We start from the raw sequence: 18,892 nt of genomic DNA, 5'->3' as shown, positions 1-18,892 counted from the left end.
TCCGTCCGTCCATCCATCCATCCATCCATTCCTCCTCTCCTTACCCAAACCATTTGAGAGTAAAGTAGACATTTTGCTTCTTTCCCCCTAAATACTTCAGTCTGTATATCCTAAAAACAAGGATATTCTCTCATATAGCAACAACATGGTTGTCAAACTTGGGAAATTTAGCATTCATACCATACTTTTATCCAGAGCCCATATTCAGATTTCTTTACTTTTAGTGGTCAAACCTCTTTAATGTGAAACAGTTTCTCAGCTTTTCTTTGTTTCTTGACCTTGACATTTTTTTTTAAGTACAGGATAATTATTTTGTAGACTGTCCCTCATTTGGGTTTGACTAGATTCAAATTACATATTTTTGGGTGTGACTAGATTCAAATTGTATATTTTTGGCAGCAATCTGGTATTTTCTTAACATTACTGGAAGTTGTCAAAGTTTTCAGACCATAAACATGACTTAAAATCCTGCCTTAAATGATCTTTAATTTCTGAAACACCCTGGGGCTGCTGTTGTCCAGCCGTGCCACCAGGAGCACTAACCAGGTTGTGAATGCAGAGGCAGTGACAGCTGCACCATGACTGTTGCTTGGCTGACAGCACTTGGGAGATGTCGTCAGTCATAAGATGCATACTGCTTTCACAGGCGTTAACATGTGAAAAATGTTCACCTCACACCCAACTGCATACTGTTTCTGAACTACCCTCCAAAAACATTGTCCCAGTTATTTTCCCACCAGCATTAGCGTGCTCTTTCCTTGTGCTTTTGACATTTAGAATTTTGTGTCTTTTAAATATCTGCCTATCTTGTAAGTAAAAAATGATTTTTTATGATTAAAATTTATAATTCTTTTATTGTTTGTGAGGTTAAACATTAATATTTTTGCTGAACAACTTGTGTTTCATCTTTTGTGGGATGCTTTCTCATGTCCTTCACTCATATTTCTATCAATGTGTTTCTTTTTCTTACTAATCTGTAAGAGCTTTTTATTTTTATCTCAATTTTCATTTGCTTTTACGTTTATTTATAGTGCTTTTAAATTTTTATTTATTTATTTTTTAAAAGATTTTTTTGATGTGGACCATTTAAAAAGTCTTTACTGAATCTGTTACAATATTGCTTCTGTTTTATGTTTTGTTTTTTTGGCTGTGAGGCATGTGGGATCTTAGCTCCCTGACCAGGGATCGAACCTGCACTCTCTGCATTGGAAGTCAAAGTGTTAACCACTGGGCCACCAGTGAAGTCCCCTATAGTGCTTTTTTAAAAAGACTTCTTTTTTAAGCAGTTTTAGGTTTACAGTAAAATTGAGAGGATGGTACAGAGATTTCCCATATACCCCCTGTTTCCACACATGCATAGTCTCCCCCATTATCAATATCATTCACTAGAATGGTGCATTTTTTGCCAAGGATGAACCTACACTGGACACATAATAATCACCCAGAGTCCATAGATTATGTAAGGGTTCACACTTGATGCCGTACATTCAATGGCTTTGGACAAATGTATAATGACATATATCCATCATTATAATATCGTCCCCCCCAGTCTCAGCAACCACTGATCTTTTTCTTGTATCCATAATTTTGCCTTTTCCAGAAAATTGTATGACATTGGAATAATACAGTATATACCCTTAGATTGGCTTCTTTCACTTAGCAATATGTATTAATATTTAAGCTTCCTCCATGTCTTTTCTTTTTTTAAAAAAAAATATTTATTTGGCTGTGCTGGGTCTTAGCTGTGGCACCTGGGATCTTTGTTGTGCCATGTGGGATAGCTGTGGCATGTGGGATCTTTGTTGTGCCATGTGGGATCTTTCGTTGCGGAGCGTGGGTTCTTTGTTGTGGTATGCGGGCTCAGTAGTTGCGGTGCATGGGTTCTAGAGCACCTGGGCTCAGTAGTTGGGGCACGCGGTCTTAGTTGCCCTGCAGCATGTGGGAACTTAGTTCCCCGATGAGGAATCGAACCCACGTCCCTTGCATTGGAAGGCAGATTCTTAAGCACTGGACCACCAGGGCATTCCCCCTCCATGTCTTTTCATGGTTCTTTTAGCTGGATAGTATTCCATTGTGTGTACCACAGTTTATTCATTCACCTACTAAAGGGCCTCTTGGTTGCTTACAAGTTTTGGCAATTGTGAATAAAGCTGCCATAAATATCTTGTGGAGGTTTTTGTACCAACATAAATTTCCGGCTTCTTTGGGTAAATACCAAGGAGTATGATTGCTGGATCATATTGAAAGAGTATTTTTTGTTTTGTAAGAAACTGTGTTTGAGGATTCCATGGATATATCCTCTAGATCACACCTTCTTTCCTAAGCCAAAACCAGTATACTATCAGTAATAAGCCTGTCAAAGGCATTCTTCATTTCTGTTACAGTGTTTTTGATCTCTAGTTTTTTGTTGTTGTTGTTGTTCTTTCTTAGGATTTTCATCTCTCTGCTTACATTGCCTACCTGTTCTTGCATGCTGTCTATTTTATCCTTTACTTAAGGATCATTTAGAGCCCTTAGCCTATTACACTTTAGAGCCTTTAGCAATTAATCATAGTTGTTTTAAATTCCTGATCTGATAATTCCAAGATTCCTGCCATTCTGATGCTTGGTTTGTTTCTTCAAATTGTGTTTTTTGCCTTTTGGTATGGCTCGTAACTTTTTCTTGATAGCCAGACATGATGTACTGTGTAAAAGAAACTAGTGTATATAGGCCTTTAGCAGTGTGGTGGTGAGGTGTGGAGAAAGGGGAAGCATTCCATAATCCTGTGATTAGGTCTGTCTTTTAGTGAGCCTATGCATTTGGACTGTGAACTTCACCAGTGTTTCTCAGTTTTTTTCTCCCCCCTTAGGTGGGAAAGGATGGCTAGAATAGGTGGGAGTTCCGTACATCCCTTCTCCCACGGGAAAGACTAGACTTGACTGGGATTGAATATCCCTTTCCCAGCTCTGTTAATACCCCAGAAGGTTAGACTCTGGCTAATGAGTTCCCTCTGAGGGCAGGCCTTGTTAAGAAGAGCAGAGTGCTCTGCCTTATTTTAAATGGGTTCCTTTTTCAGTCTCCCTGCTGGAAGCCTAAGGGGATTTTTCTCTTATATTTACTGTGGGAACCTGGTCAAGCTCCCGGAGGTAAATCTCACTTGGGGGGCCCTGTGTCTGGGTCCCCTGGAGTTTTTAACTGTCAGAGTTGTCATACTGAATCTCTAGCCATTTGTCAATTACAGTTCAGGTTTTCCTACCCCAGCACTGGTTCCTGAGGTAGTTTCCACTTGTATGTCTGTTCCAGTAAAGTGTGACTCCCTGTTTTCACCTGTCTCTCCAGTCTTGGGGGCCTCAGTTTGCCCTGGGTCCTCCTCTGTGTCAGAGATCCAAGAAGACTTGTTGATTTCTGTCTGTTCAGCAAAAAGCTGAACTTCTTTCTCACTTTAAGGGTATTCCTACATTTTTACAGCACTTTTTTTTTATAAAGATTCTATACTTTAATTCATTATTTATTTATTTATTTATTTATGGTTGCATTGGGTCTTTGTTGCTGTGCGCGGGCTTTCTCTAGTTGTGGCGAGCGGGGGCTACTCTTGGTTGCGGTGCGCAGGCTTCTCATTGCAGTGGCTTCTCTTGTTGTGGAGCACAGGCTCTAGGCGCGCAGGCTTCAGTAGTTGTGGCATGTGGGCTTCAGTAGTTGTGGCTAATGGGCTTTAGAGCGCAGGCTCAGTAGTTGTGGCGCACGAGCCTAGTTGCTCTGTGGCATGTGGGATCTTCCTGGACCAGGGCTCGAACCTGTGTCCCCTGCATTGGCAGGCGGATTCTTAACCACTGTGCTACCAGGGAAGCCCTACATTACTTTTAATAGTTTAATTTTTTACATTTAAATAATCTGAAAGGCATATCTTTGTAAGATAAGACTTGAGGACTCTTAACTCTATTAATAATTTAAAAAATATTTAGCATTGATTAATAAGTGTTTTGTCCTTTCCCAGGTTCTTTCAGAACTTTTGAATTGTAAACAATTGTTTTAAGGGCTAATTATCCAATTTTGAAATAATTGGAAGCCTATTCTGTTGTTTACCCTCTCTAAACCTTAGACTAATTTTTAACCTTTTTCTGGATCCCAGCCAAGCATTATCAGTATTGCAGGTGAAGTAAAAATTTGGAATTCCGGATGAATTTTACTTATCCACTGGTGCCATTATAATAAAAAATTGAGAATTGACTCTACTGCAATGTTCTTTTCCTCCCTGTGCATATACTTCTTTGAAATTCAGGAAGGGAACTTTTTTTTTTTTTTTTTTTTGCGGTTCACGGGCCTCTCACTGTTGTGGCCTCTCCCATTGCGGAGCACAGGCTCCGGACGCGCAGGCTCAGCGGTCATGGCTCACGGGCCCAGCCGTTCCGCGCCATGTGGGATCTTCCCGGACCAGAGCACAAACCCATGTCCCCTGCATCGGCAGGCGGACTCTCAACCACTGCGCCACCAGGGAAGCCCGGAAGGGAACTTTTGACTTTTTATTATAATTAGTTTGGAAGTACTTTGAATGAAATTATTAAAATATATTTGTGACCTATCCTTAAAGACTATGGAGTAAATGATTATGCAGCCCACTTGAAAAGGAGAGTTTAATTAACAGTTCTGTTAGTGAGACAGGTTTTCCAGCTGTTAGCTTAGATTGCTTGATATGATTTGGAAAATTTACATGTTAGGTAATAGATACGTTTTCCTATTTTCAGGTTTGGTCGGAGATTGGAAAAGGCTTTCTAGATGGATCACTTGATAAAAGTACAACTCGGAAAAAACAATATGAAGATGGTAAGTTTTATCACTATTAATTTTTAGTAAGGACTAAAGGAAATGTGCCCTAATTTTAATAGGGCTATGTCTGATTTATGAACTTATAGGTCATGTATATTTTCTTCCTTTATTTATTTATTTTTTTAAACTTTATTGGAGTATAATTGCTTTCCAATGGTGTGTTAGTTTCTGCTTTATAACAAAATGAATCAGTTATACATATACGTATGTTTCCATATTCTTCCCTCTTGCGTCTCCCTCCCTCCCACGCTCCCTATCCCACCCCTCCAGGTGGTCACAAAGCACCGAGCTGATCTCCCTGTGCTATGCAGATGCTTCCCACTAGCTATCTACCTTACGTTTGGTAGTGTATATATGTCCATACCTCTCTCTCGCTTTGTCACAGCTTACACTTCCCCCTCCCCATATCCTCAAGTCCATTCTCTAGTAGGTCTGTGTCTTTATTCCTGTCTTACCCATGGGTACTTCATGACATTTTTTTTTCTTAAATTCCATATATATGTGTTAGCATACGGTATTTGTCTTTCTCTTTCTGACTTACTTCACTCTGTATGACAGACTCTAGTTCCATCCACCTCACTACAAATAACTCGGTTTCATTTCTTTTTAAACCTGGATAATATTCCATTGTATATATGTGCAACATCTTCTTTATCCATTCATCTGTCAATGGATATTTAGGTTGCTTCCATGTCCTGGCTATTGTAAATAGAGCTGCAATGCACATTGTGGTACATGACTCTTTTTGAATTATGGTTTTCTCAGGGTATATGCCCAGGAGTGGGATTGCTGGGTCATATGGTAGTTCTATTTGTAGTTTTTTAAGGAACCTCCATACTGTTCTCCACAGTGGCTGTATCAATTTACATTCCCACCAACAGTGCAAGAGTGTTCCTTTTTCTCCACACCCTCTCCAACATTTATTGTTTCTAGAATTTTTGATGATGGCCATTCTGACTGGTGTGAGATGATATCTCATTGTAGTTTTGTTTTTTTTTTTTTTTTTTGTGGTACACGGGCCTCTCACTGTTGTGGTCTCTCACGTTGAGGAGCACAGGCTCCAGGTGTGCGGGCTCAGCGGCCATGGCTCACAGGCCCAGCCGCTCCGTGGCATGTGGGATCTTCCCGGGACGGGGCACGAACCCGTGTCCCCTGCATTGGCAGGCGGACTCTCAACCACTGCGCCACCAGGGAAGCCCCTCATTGTAGTTTTGATTTGCATTTCTCTAATGATTAATGATGTTGAGCATTCTTTCATGTGTTTGTTGGCAGTCTATATATCTTCTTTGGAGAAATGTCTATTTAGGTCTTCTGCCCATTTTTGGATTGGGTTGTTTGTTTTTTTGTTATTGAGCTGCATGAGCTGCTTATAAATTTTGGAGATGAATCCTTTGTCAGTTGCTTCATTTGCAAATAGTTTCTCCCATTCTGAGGGTTGTCTTTTGGTCTTGTTTATGGTTTCCTTTGCTGTGCAAAAGCTTTGAAGTTTCATTAGGTCCCATTTGTTTATTTTTGTTTTTATTTCCATTTCTCTAGGAGGTGGGTCAAAAAGGATCTTGCCGTGATTTATGTCATAGAATGTTCTGTCTATGTTTTCCTCTAAGAGTTTGATAATTTCTGGCCTTACATTTAGGTCTTTAATCCATTTTGAGCTTATTTTTGTGTATGGTGTTAGGGAGTGATCTAATCTCATACTTTTACATGTACCTGTCCAGTTTTCCCAGCAACACTTCTTGAAGAGGCTGTCCTTTCTCCACTGTACATTCCTGCTTCCTTTATCAAAGATAAGGTGACCATATGTGCGTGGGTTTATCTCTGGACTTTCTATCCTGTTCCATTGATCTTTCTGTTTTTGTGCCAGTACCATACTGTCTTGATTACTGTAGCTTTGTAGTATAGTCTGAAGTCAGGGAGCCTGATTCCTCCAGCTCCGTTTTTTGTTCTCAAGATTGCTTTGGCTATTCGGGGTCTTTTGTGTTTCCGTACAAATTGTGAAATTTTTTGTTCTAGTTCTGTGAAAAATGCCAGTGGTAGTTTGATAGGGATTGCACTGAATCTTAGATTGCTTTGGGTAGTAGAGTTATTTTCACAATGTTGATTCTTCCAATCCAAGAACATGGTATATCTCTCCATCTATTTGTATTATGTTTAATTTCTTTCATCAGTGTCTTATAATTTTCTGCATATAGGTCTTTTGTCTCCTTAGGTAGGTTTATTCCTAGATATTTTATTCCTTTTGTTCCAGTGGTAAATGGGAGTGTTTTCTTGATTTCACTTTTAGATTTTTCATCATTAGTGTACAGGAATGCCAGAGATTTCTGTGCATTAATTTTGTATCCTGCTACTTTATCAAATTCATTGATTAGCTCTAGTAGTTTTCTGGTAGCATCTTTAGGATTCTCTATGTATAGTATCATGTCATGTGCAAACAGTGACAGCTTTACTCTTTTTTTCCAATTTGGATTCCTTTTATTTCCTTATCTTCTCTGGTTGCTGTGGCTAAAACTTCCAAAACTATGTTGAATAAGAGTGGTGAGAGTGGGCAACCTTGTCTTGTTCCTGATGTTAGTGGAAATGCTTTCAGTTTTTCACCATTGAGGATGATGTTGGCTGTGGGTTTGTCATATATGGCCTTTATTATGTTGAGGAAAGTTCCGTCTGTGCCTCCTTTCTGCAGGGTTTTTACCATAAATGGGTGTTGAATTTTGTCGAAAGCTTTCTCTGCATCTATTGAGATTATCATATGGTTTTTCTCCTTCAGTTTCTTAATATGATGTATCACGTTGATTGATTTGTGTATACTGAAGAATCCTTGCATTCCTGGAATACACCCCACTTGATCATGGTGTATGATCGGTTTAATGTGCTGCTAGATTCTGTTTGCTAGTATTTTGTTGAGGATTTTTACATCTATGTTCATCAGTGATATTGGCCTGTAGTTTTCCTTCTTTGTGATATCCTTGTCTGGTTTTGGTATCAGGGTGATGGTGGCCTCGTAGAATGAGTTTGGGAGTGTTCCTCCCTCTGCTATATTTTGGAAGAGTTTGAGAAGGATAGATGTTAGCTCTTCTCTAAATGTTTGATAGAATTCGCCTGTGAAGCCATCTGGTCCTGGGCTTTTGTTCGTTGGAAGATTTTTAATCACATTTCAATTTCAGTGTTTGTGATTGGTCTGTTCATATTTTCTGTTTCTTCCTGATTCAGTCTTGGCAGGTTGTGCATTTCTAAGAATTTGTCCATTTCTTCCAGGTTGTCCTTTTTATTGGCATAGAGTTGCTTGTAGTAATCTCTCATGATCTTTTGTATTTCTGCAGTGTCAGTTGTTACTTCTCCTTTTTCATTTCTAATTCTACTGATTTCAGTCTTCCCCGTTTTTTTCTTGATGAGTCTGGCTAATGGTTTATCAATTTTGTTTATCTTCTCAAAGAATCAGCTTTTAGTTTTATTGATCTTTGCTATCATTTCCTTCATTTCTTTTTCATTTATTTCTGATCTGATGTTTATGATTTCTTTCCTTCTGCTAACTGTGGGGTTTTTTTGTTCTTCTTTCTCTAGTTGCTTTAGGTGCAAGGTTAGGTTGTTTATTCGAGATGTTTCCTGTTTCTTAAGGTAGGATTGTATTGCTTTAAACTTCCCTCTTAGAACTGCTTTTGCTGCATCCCATAGATTTTGGGTCGTCGTGCCTCCTTTGTCAGTTGTTTCTAGGTATTTTTTGATTTCCTCTTTGATTTCTTCAGTGATCACTTCGTTGTTAAGTAGTGTATTGTTTAGCCTCCATGTGTTTGTATATTTTACAGATCTTTTCCTGTAATTGATATCTAGTCTCATAGCATTGTGGTCGGAAAAGATACTTGATACAATTTCAATTTTCTTAAGTTTACCAAGGCTTGATTTGTGACCCAAGATATGATCTGTCCTGGAGAATTCTCCATTAGCACTTGAGAAAAACATGTATTCTGTTGTTTTTGGATGGATTGTCCTATGAATATCAATTAAGTCCCTCTTGTTTAATGTATCATTTAAAGCTTGTGTTTCCTTATTTTTTTCATTTTGGATGATCTGTCCATTGGTGAAAGTGGGGTGTTAAAGTCCCCTACTATGAATGTGTTACTGTCGATTTCCCTTTTTATGACTGTTAGTATTTGCCTTATGTATTGAGGTGCTCCTATGTTGGGTGCATAAATATTTACAATTGTTATATCTTCTTCTTGGATCGATCCCTTGATCATTATGTAGTGCCCTTCTTTGTCTCTTCTAATAGTCTTTATTTTAAAGTCTATTTTGTCTGATATGAGAATGCTACTCCAGCTTTCTTTTGGTTTCCATTTGCATGAAATATCTTTTTCCATCCCCTTACTTTCAGTCTGTATGTGTCTCTAGGTCTGAAGTGGGTCATAGACAGCAAATATATGGGTCTTGTTTTTGTATCCATTCAGCCAATCTGTGTCTTTTGGTGCAAGCATTTAGTCCATTTACATTTAAGGTAATTATCGACATGTATGTTCCTATTCCCATTTTCTTAGCTGTTTTGGGTTCGTTATTGTAGGTCTTTTCCTTCTCTTGTGTTTCTTGCCTAGAGAAGTTCCTTTAGCAGTTGTTGTAAAGCTGGTTTGTTGGTGCTGAACTCTCTCAGCTTTTGCTTGTCTGTAAAGGTTTTAATTTCTCCATCAAATCTGAATGAGATCCTTGCTGGGTAGAGTAATCTTGGTTGCAGATTTTTCTCCTTCATCACTTTAAATATGTCCTGCCAGTCCCTTCTGGCTTGCAGAGTTTCTGCTGAAAGATCAGCTGTGAACCTTATGGGGATTCCCTTGTGTGTTATTTGTTGTTTTTCCCTTGCTGCTTTTAATATGTTTTCTTTGTATTTAATTTTTGACAGTTTTGATTAATATGTGTCTTGGCATATTTCTCCTTGGATTTATCCTGTATGGGACTCTCTGTGCTTCCTGGACATGATTAACAATTTCCTTTCCCATATTATGGAAGTTTTCAACTATAATCTCTTCAAATATTTTCTCAGTCCCTTTCTTTTTCTCTTCTTCTTCTGGAACCCCTATAATTTGAATGTTGGTGCGTTTAATGTTGTCCCAGAGGTCTCTGAGACTGTCCTCAGTTCTTTTCATTCCTTTTTCTTTATTCTGCTCTGCAGTATTTATTTCCACTATTTTATCTTTCAGATCACTTATCTGTTTTTCTGACTCAGTTATTCTGCTATTGATCCCATCTAGAGTATTTTTAATTTCATTTATTGTGTTGTTCATCGTTGTTTGTTTCATCTTTAGTTCTTCTAGGTCCTTGTTAAATGTTTCTTGAATTTTGTCTATTCTATTTCCAAGATTTTGGATCATCTTTACTATCATTATTCTGAATTCTTTTTCAGGTAGACTGCCTAATTCCTCTTCATTTGTTAGGTCTGGTGGGTTTTTATCTTGCTCCTTTATCTGCTGTGCATTTCTCTGTCTTCTCATTTTGCTTAACTTACTGTGTTTGGGGTCTCCTTTTTGCAGGCTGCAGGTTCGTAGTTCCCATTGTTTTTGGTGTCTGTCCCCAGTGGCTAAGGTTGGTTCAGTGGGTTGTATAGGCTTCCTGGTGGAGGGGACTAGTGCCTGTGTTCCGGTGGATGAGGCTGGATCTTGTCTTTCTGGTGGGCAGGTCCATGTCTGGTGGTGTGTTTTGGGGTGTCTGTGGACTTATGATTTTAGGCAGCCTCTCTGCTATTGGGTGGGGTTGTGTTCCTGTCTTGCTAGTTGTTTGGCATAGGATGTCCAGCACTGTAGCTTGCTGGTCGTTGAGTGAAGCTGGGTGCTGGTGTTGAGATGGAGATCTCTGGGAGATTCTCGCCCTTTGATATTATGTGGAGCTGGGAGGTCTCCTGTGGACCAGTGTCCTGAAGTTGGCTCTCGCACCTCAGAGGAGAGGCACAGCATTGACTCCTGGCTGCAGCATCCACATGGCTCAGAGTAAAAGGGAAAGAAGATAAAGTACAATAAAATAAAGTAATTTAAAATATAATAAAGTTATTAAAATAAAGAAATAATTATTAAGAGAAAAAAATATAAAAGAAAACGGACGGATAGAACCCTTGGACAAGTGGTGGAAGAAAGCTATACAGACAAAATCTCACACAGAAGCATACACATACACACTCACAAAAAGAGGAAAAGGGGAAAAAATCATAAATCTTGCTCTCAAAGTCCACCTCCTCAGTTTGGGATGATTCGTTGTCTATTCATGTATTCCACAGCTGCAGGGTACATCGAGTTGATTGTGGAGCTTTAATCCGCTGTTTCTGAGGCTGCTGGGAGAGATTTCCCTTTCTCTTCTTTGTTCTCACAGCTCCCAGGGGCTCAGCTTTGGATTTGGCCATGCATATGCGTGTAGGTGCAGGAGGGCGTCTGTTCGTCGCTCAGACAGGACGGGGTTAAAGGAGCTGCTGATTCGGGGGCTCTAGCTTACTCAGGCCGTGGGGAGGGAGGGGTACGGATGCGGGGCGAGCCTGCAGAGGCAGAGGCCGGCATGACGTTGCACCAGCATGAGGCGCGCCATGCGTTCTCCCGGAGAAGTTGTCCCTGGATCCCGGGACCTTGGTGGTGGCGGGCTGCACAGGCTCCCCGTAAGGGGGGCGTGGATAGTGACCTGTGTTCGCACACAGGCTTCTTGGTGGCGGCAGCAGCATCCTTAGCGTCTCATGTCCGTCTCTGGGGCCCGCGCTTCTAGCTGCGGCTCGCGACCGTCTCTGGAGTTCCTTTAAACAGCGCTCTTAATCCCCTCTCCTCACGCAGCAGGAAACAAAGAGGGAAGAAAAAGTCTCTTGCCTCTTCCGGAGCTCCAGACTTTTCCCCGGACTCCCTGCCGGCTAGCTGGGGCGCACTAACCCCCTGTAGGCTGTGTTTACGCCGCAACCCCAGTCCTCTCCCTGCGCTCCAACCGAAGCCGGAGCCTCAACTCCCAGCCCCACCCTCCCTGGAGGGTGAGCAGACAAGCCTCTCGCGCTGGTGAGTGCCGGTCGGCCCTGACCCTCTGTGCGGGAATCTCTCCGCTTTGTTCGCCGCACCCCTGTTGCTGTGCTCTCCTCCGCGGCTCCGAAGCTTCCCCCTCAGCCACCCGCAGTCTGCGCCCGCGAAGGGGCTCCTAGTGTGTGGAAACCTTTCCTCCTTCTCTGCTCCCTCCCCCTGGTGCAGGTTCCGTCCCTATCTTTTTGTCTCTGTTTATTTTTTCTTTTGCCCTACCCAGGTACGTGGGGGGTGTCTTGCCTTTTGGGAGGTGTGAGGTCTGCTGACAGCGTTCAGTAGGTGTTCTGTAGGAGTTGTTCCACGTGTAGATGTATTTCTGGTGTATATGTGGGGAGGAAGGTGTTCTCCGTGTCTTACTCTTCCGCCATCTTCCCGGCCCTTTATGTTTTTTTCCTACATTTCCTATTGTGAAAGTTTTTCTTAAAAGAAAGGAAAAAGCAGTGAATTAGTAAGTAAACTCTAGCACTCACTGCAGAATGAGGGTGCTGGAGAGCTGGTATAGCCTACAGGATTAATGGAAAGTGTCAGGGGTACAATCCTGGGAAAGTAATTTAAAAATACAAGTTAAGAGTCGTAAATGAGTGAAATTATCTAAAATAAGAAAATATTCATGAAATTTTTTTGTAATGCTACTTCTACAAGTAGAAAACCAAAAAAACTAAATATACAACAATATAGGAATTTCTAAGGAAATAATATCAACATGATAAATCTGTAAGAAATGTAGCAACATAAAAATATTCTTGGCCATTATAACATTGAGTAAAGATATTTTCAAAACTATTTAGCATTGGTTACAACTCTATAAAATCTACACAGAAAAATAGCAATTTTAGTTTAAGATGGCCCCCAACGTGTGCTCCCCCTGTTTTCTTCTTTTTTTTTTTTTTTTTGTGGTACGCGGGCCTCTCACTGTTGTGGCCTCTCCCGTTGCGGAGCACAGGCTCCGGACGCGCAGGCTCAGCGGCCATGGCTCTCGGGCCCAGCTACTCCGCGGCATGTGGGATCTTCCCAGCCCGGGGCACGAACCCGCGTCCCCTGCATCGGCCGGCGGACTCTCAACCACTGCGCCACCAGGGAAGCCCCCCTTTTTTCTTTTGTATTATATCTTCTGTCAGTAATTTAATGATTGTTATTCTTTAATACGTTTATTCTGAGCTGCTGCAATTTTTGTTTTGGAAGTAAGCAGGGCAAATTAAAATACATAGGCTGCATTGGAATAATGGATTATTTTTCATGGATAATAGTATTGCTTCCCAAGATTCTCTTCCTTCATTCTTTCAACAAATATTTATTGAGGCCTGTATGTGCTAGGCACTATTCTATGTATGTATAGGAGACAAAAAATCCGTGTCCCCGGACTTCCCTGGTGGCGCAGTGGTTGAGAGTCCGCCTGCCGATGCAGGGGACTCGGGTTTGTGCCCCGGTCCAGGAAGATCCCACATGCGGCGAAGCGGCTGGGCCCATGAGCCATGGCCGCTGAGCCTGTGTGTCCGGAGCCTGTGCTCTACAACGGGAGAGGCCACAACAGTGAGAGGCCCGTGTACCGCAAAAAAAAAAAAAAAATCCCTGTCCTCTGGGGGTTTACCATTCTGGTGATTCCTTCAGTTCCAGCGTAAGTCTAGAAAAGCCAATTTAATGGACACGTTTTCTGCTATCTGCTAGTCTACCATTCTGACTATCTTGATGGATGCATTTGGATTAATTACCCTTAATAAAAAATGTATTTTACAAATATTGGTTTTAATTTATATAAAAGGAAAATTAATAATTTATATTCTTTGATTCTAAATAAAAGTAGATTGTCTAGTATGATATGCTCCTTGAACTGTAACATGGGCATAGATCAAATTTGAGCTTTTATTGAAAATGATTATGTTTTGGTATTTGTATGAGTGGAAACTCATGGCTGGGTCACTTCTTCTTCTGTTTTAAGTAAGTAATTCTCAACCTGGTCTGTACATTAGAATCACTTTGGGAACTTAGAACAAAACGAAAAATATTGAAGATCAGGCCCCACCCTAAATCAGTTTATTCAGAATATGGGATAGAGGTGCTTTGGTTGTTAGATCTTTTTTTTTTTTTAATAAAAGCTCTCCAGATTATCCTCATGTACTTGTATGATAGAGAATGTACAGCAGTAGTTCCCAAACTTTGCTGCACATTGAATCTTTTAAACTTTTTTGAAGCTTGACTTTTGCTCCTGAACATTCAGATTTAATTGGTACAAGGTGTGGTTTATATTTTATGATTTGTTTTTTAAAAAAGCTTCCTAGGTGATTGTAATGTAAGCAACGTTTGTGAACCATTGCAGTACAGTGTTAACAATTTCTCATTTTAATCACTAACGTGTTATTAGATTCCTTCAATTCTATAAATAATGAAGATCTAGAATATCCTGGTATGTTTTTCGTCCTGGGGAGGTGTCAGTGAACAAAACAAACAAAAATTCCTCTCCTTGTGGCACCACATTCTAGTGGGAAGAGGCAGATGAGAACCTGAATAAGTAAACTGAATAGTGTGTTAAAAGATGAAAGTTGCTATGGAGAAAATTAAATCAGGAAGGGGGATAGGAAGTGCTAGGGGTGGGGAGATTATTAGGAAAGGCCTCACCAAGATCAGGTGACTTGAGCAAAGACTTGCAAGAGATAAGGAAACCAGTCCATGCAGATCATGTGTATATCCATAACAAGTAGTTGCAAAATCCTTGAGGTAGGATTCTTCCTGATATATTTGAGGTACATCAGGGAGCTGTGTGCCTGGAGTGAAATGAGTCAGAAGAAAAATAGAAGGAAATGAGACCAGAAAGATTGGGGGGACGGAACAGATTTTGTCTGGCTTAGGTATGACTAGGTTGCTACTGTGAGATAGGAAGAAGCCACTGGAAGATTTTGAGCAGAATTATGAATCTGAGTTATATTTTTAAAGGATTACTCTGGCTGCTGTCATAAAGGGGCTCAGAGCAGAAGCAGGGAGACTAATTAGGGGGCTACTGCAATGAACCAGGCAAGAAAAATAATTTGGCTTGGACGAGGTGACGGGTAGCAGAAAATATAAAATTTTTTAAAAAAGAGTAAGAGAGATTAATTCTGTATTTTGAAGGTTAGAGCCACCAACATTGACTGCCAGATTAGATATGGGGTATAAGAGAGAAGGAGACACCAGAGTTTTAGGCCTGAGTAATTGGAAAATGAAGTTAATAGGAAATAAGATGGGACAGACTGTAGAAAGATCCAGTTGTGAGGCGAAAGATCACGACTTCAGTTTTGGATGTGTTTATGTTTAGTATGCTTCAGACGTCGAAGTGGAGATATTGAGTTGATTGTCAGTTATATGAAACTGAAGTTCAGGGGAAAGAGATCCTAAATGGAAATATAAATTTGGAAGTGTTCAGTACATAGATTGTACTTAAAGCTTTGAGAATGGTGATCACCAAGGTAATGAATATAAGTAGAAAAAGAGGAGAGGTCCAAGAAAAGAGATCCCTGACCTTGGGCATTCTGTCATTAAGAAATTTGAGAGGTGAGAAGGAATCGACAAAGGATACTGAGAATGAGCTGGCAGTAAAGTGTGGAGTCCAGGAGAGTGTGGAATCCTAGGAGCCAAATGAAAAAGTTCTTCCTACAGAGTAAGTGACCAGCATCAGATGCTATGATAGGTCAAGTAAGATGGGGCCTGAGAAATCTGTGGATAATTTTCTTGATAGTTGGATTAATCTTCCAAATGTCAGAAATTTACTTTTCTGATTATTTCACATCTGTTTCAGTCTCTAAATGAGTGCTGATTTGGGAGAACAATGGAGTTAAGAGGACAGAATTTAGAGGGAAGGTGAATAATACCAGGGGAGGGATATATGTGTAAAAGGCCTTTAAGGGGCTAGCATTGTTCTATTTCTCGACCTGGGTGTTTGATTTACAGTTGTTTGTTAAATTGTGCATGTATGTTTTATTCACTTTTTGGTGTATATGTTAAATTTAGCAAAAAGAAGAAAAGTAAGTAGATGAGTTTAAACATAAATTAGCTTTTAAAGCATTACTGGTTACTACTTTTAACTTTGAAAGTTTTATTCTGCACATAGGAACATTGTAGAGATACAGAAAAATGTTCAATCCTCACAAATGCTTATATTCTAAAATCTTTTCTTGTTTTTCTTCTCTAAGCCCTTATGCAACTGGAATCTATTTTAAAGAAAATCATAAAGGAACGAAAAGGAAGGAACTTCAGTGAACATATTTTCATTGACTCCTTAGTACAGGGGGACCTTAATGACCAACAGGTGATGTAATTGTTAAATGTTTATCAAACAAAAGATAATCAGACATGTATAGAGTGTGCTTTTTATCCACTTTAATTAACCCAGACTCCCTCCTAGAATTCAATGGCTTTTTTCTTTTTTTTTTTTTTTTGCGGTACGCGGGCCTCTCACTGTTGTGGCCTCTCCTGTTGCGGAGCGCAGGCTCAGCAGCCATGGCTCACGGGCCCAGCCGCTCCGCAGCATGTGGGATCTTCCCGGACCGGGGCACGAACCCATGTCCCCTGCATCGGCAGGCGGACTCTCAACCATTGCGCCACCAGGGAAGCCCCTTTTTTCTTTTTTATTGTACATCATCCAGAAATAGTATTTAGTATTTAGTCTCCTGTTATTTAGTTCTTTGAAGCAACTATATAGTATTTAATATTTGAGTAAGCAAATATCGAACCAAAGTTCTCTGACTGTAAAAGAGGAGGACTTGGATAAGCCTGTACTGACTAAGCTGCTCTGCCTACATTACCAGGTGTGGCAGCTTGGCTTGTTCCCAGTGTGTCTGTCACCCGAGCACACCACTGGGATATTGTGTGTTTGTGGTGTTGTCAGGCAAAGGACAGGAGTGGAGCTGTTACTGCCACACCTACCTGTTCAATGTAGGAATCTTCTCCCCTACTCTATGCATGCAAGTGCTCATAGACAAAAGCAGTTTTCTGGGTGTGTGTGGGTGCAGAAATTATATCAGGATCCAGGACAGTGGCAGGCTCTTCACTGTTCCTGAGTCTTCGTTCTGCTCTAGGCCAAGCTAGAACGATAGCACTGAACCAGTTTGTTTGATGTATCATGAGCCAGTAATATTACTGGGTAAGTGTTCACTGTATCAAAAATGCAGTGCAGTGTTTCGGTTGGTTTTTTCATTATATAGATTTTCTTTAAGTGAAAACCTCATAAAGAAGTAACATGTTTTCCCTTTCCTTAACTCCCATTTTGTATTCTAGGTGATTTTACTAGGGCCTAATATAGGCCACCTTACATTTCACACTTTCTAAACTTAGTTTTGTTTCCTAGATCCTAGAAGACAGTATGATATTTTCTCTGGCCAGTTGCATAATAACTGCAAAATGTAAGTATAAATTGATTTCTGTTTGAGATAGGTTATAAAATATACAAGGATAAAGCTATTCTAAAATAAAGGAAACACTGTTTGCAAGACCTCTTTATAACTTCCCTTCGTTCTTCTTTTTTTATTCTTGTTTGAAAGGCTTGATTCACACAGGCACCTTTTTTTTTTTGAACCCCAGATGCTCTGTGCCACCTCTGAACATTGCCATAAATTTCTTGACACAGTTTATGGATTGTGAATTCTAGTTAGTGCCTTTAAAATGAACTGCTATTGACATCTTTCCAGCCAGAGCTGTGAGCTTTTCAATTTCCTGCTGTGGCTTTTCACTTTGTCTTCAATCTAGTCTGCTATTATTAAGACCTACCAGCAGAGGATATAGGCCACAGAAATCATGATTTAAAAAGAACTCTTCTCTTGGTGGAATTGAAGGTGATTATTATTTAAAATTCTAAAATGGGTGATATATTTCTAGTTTCCTTACTGGTTTTTAGTTTATCAGACTACCATTTGTTTAAACAGTATTTGTAAAAATTTGTATAATCCATAAAAATATACTGACATAAAATGCTAAAGGAGGTATTAAAACATCAGTTTAAAATCTAAAGAATTTATGTTAACTTGAAGGATTTCACTCATAACTCTTTCTGTTAAGAAAATTTTAAAAAGGATGAGTATAAATGTAAACTTCCTGTATTTCTTCTTTGTAAAATTTTTGATATCTAGACATGTCCAGATATTATAGATTAAATGGAATTTAGGTAAGCATGTGTCAAAAATAATGTATCAAACCTTTTAAATACTTGTTTAAAAATTTATTACATTAAAATATATCTTTGCTGAAGACCTTCAAAAAATCTGAATCATTTATACTCTGGATACCATAAAAAGTGACCATTTCCAAGGTTGATTTAATATTTTAAACTTTTTTGCAGTTTTTAGGGGGAATTTTCAGAGTATTGCTATTTCTTTGCATGTGGGTTGGTTATTTTTTAAGACATCTCTGAAATTTTGAGAGTCAAGATCGGCAGGAAAACTTAATTAAAGTCCCTCCTCTGCGACTTAGCAAGTCTTAGCCTAGAGCAAGATACTGAACTCTGCATCTTTCCTTTTCTAAAATAAGGGTGACCTCCAAGGTATCTTTCAACTATAAAATGGTGTCTTGATTCAATAGTATAATTAAAGAACATTAAGTGGCTTAAAATCCCATTTTAAAGCTATCCCCTCTGTCATACTCTTTAATAGAGTTGTACAAAAGAACCAATGTTTGAGGTTATTAAGTGAATACAGTTAAATTAATTTTAAGTGATAATCTAGTCAATCAGTGTATATGAGTGCCTACTGTATGCAAATACTTGTGCTAAATCTTTCAATATTATATATTACTACATATTGTTGTAAAATTGCATACATGTACATATTGTACACTGTCCACGTAAGTTTTCATGTCACTTGTGAAATAGAAATTCTGCAGTTCACTCAAAAGCCATAATAAAGAAACATATGTAGGAAAAAGTTAAGGTCTGCTACTCCTATGTGTTTTATGAACTCTGGGTGTGAGTAAATTATCAAAATAATTGAGCATGAGGTAGCTGTTGATTTTATTGATAATATTTAGTGCAGAAAGTGAATTATGTATTTTCCAGGCATTGGAATTGGATGGTAAGTGACTTAGGTGAATATTTAAAAAAATTAACTTTGAGATAAAT

The 18,892-nt window shown here is 39.5% G+C and overlaps 1 protein-coding gene across 2 annotated transcripts in view; it reads left to right on the top strand.

The window, feature by feature from the left end:
* LOC114897162 (cytochrome P450 20A1) overlaps positions 1–18,892 on the top strand; it is a 69,385-nt gene that overhangs the window by 29,423 nt on the left and 21,070 nt on the right. For both annotated transcript variants that reach the window (XM_029225896.1, XM_029225897.1), the window contains exons 6-8: positions 4,723–4,801; positions 15,978–16,093; positions 17,132–17,186. In XM_029225896.1, the coding sequence (XP_029081729.1) occupies positions 4,723–4,801; positions 15,978–16,093; positions 17,132–17,186 (250 nt within the window). The remainder of the gene's footprint in view (positions 1–4,722; positions 4,802–15,977; positions 16,094–17,131; positions 17,187–18,892) is intronic.

Source organism: Monodon monoceros, unplaced genomic scaffold (assembly GCF_005190385.1).
Source record: "Monodon monoceros isolate NGI ecotype Baffin Bay Population unplaced genomic scaffold, NGI_Narwhal_1 Super_Scaffold_16, whole genome shotgun sequence".
Lineage (NCBI taxonomy): Eukaryota > Metazoa > Chordata > Mammalia > Artiodactyla > Monodontidae > Monodon > Monodon monoceros.
This window is presented reverse-complemented; position numbering and strand designations above follow the sequence as displayed.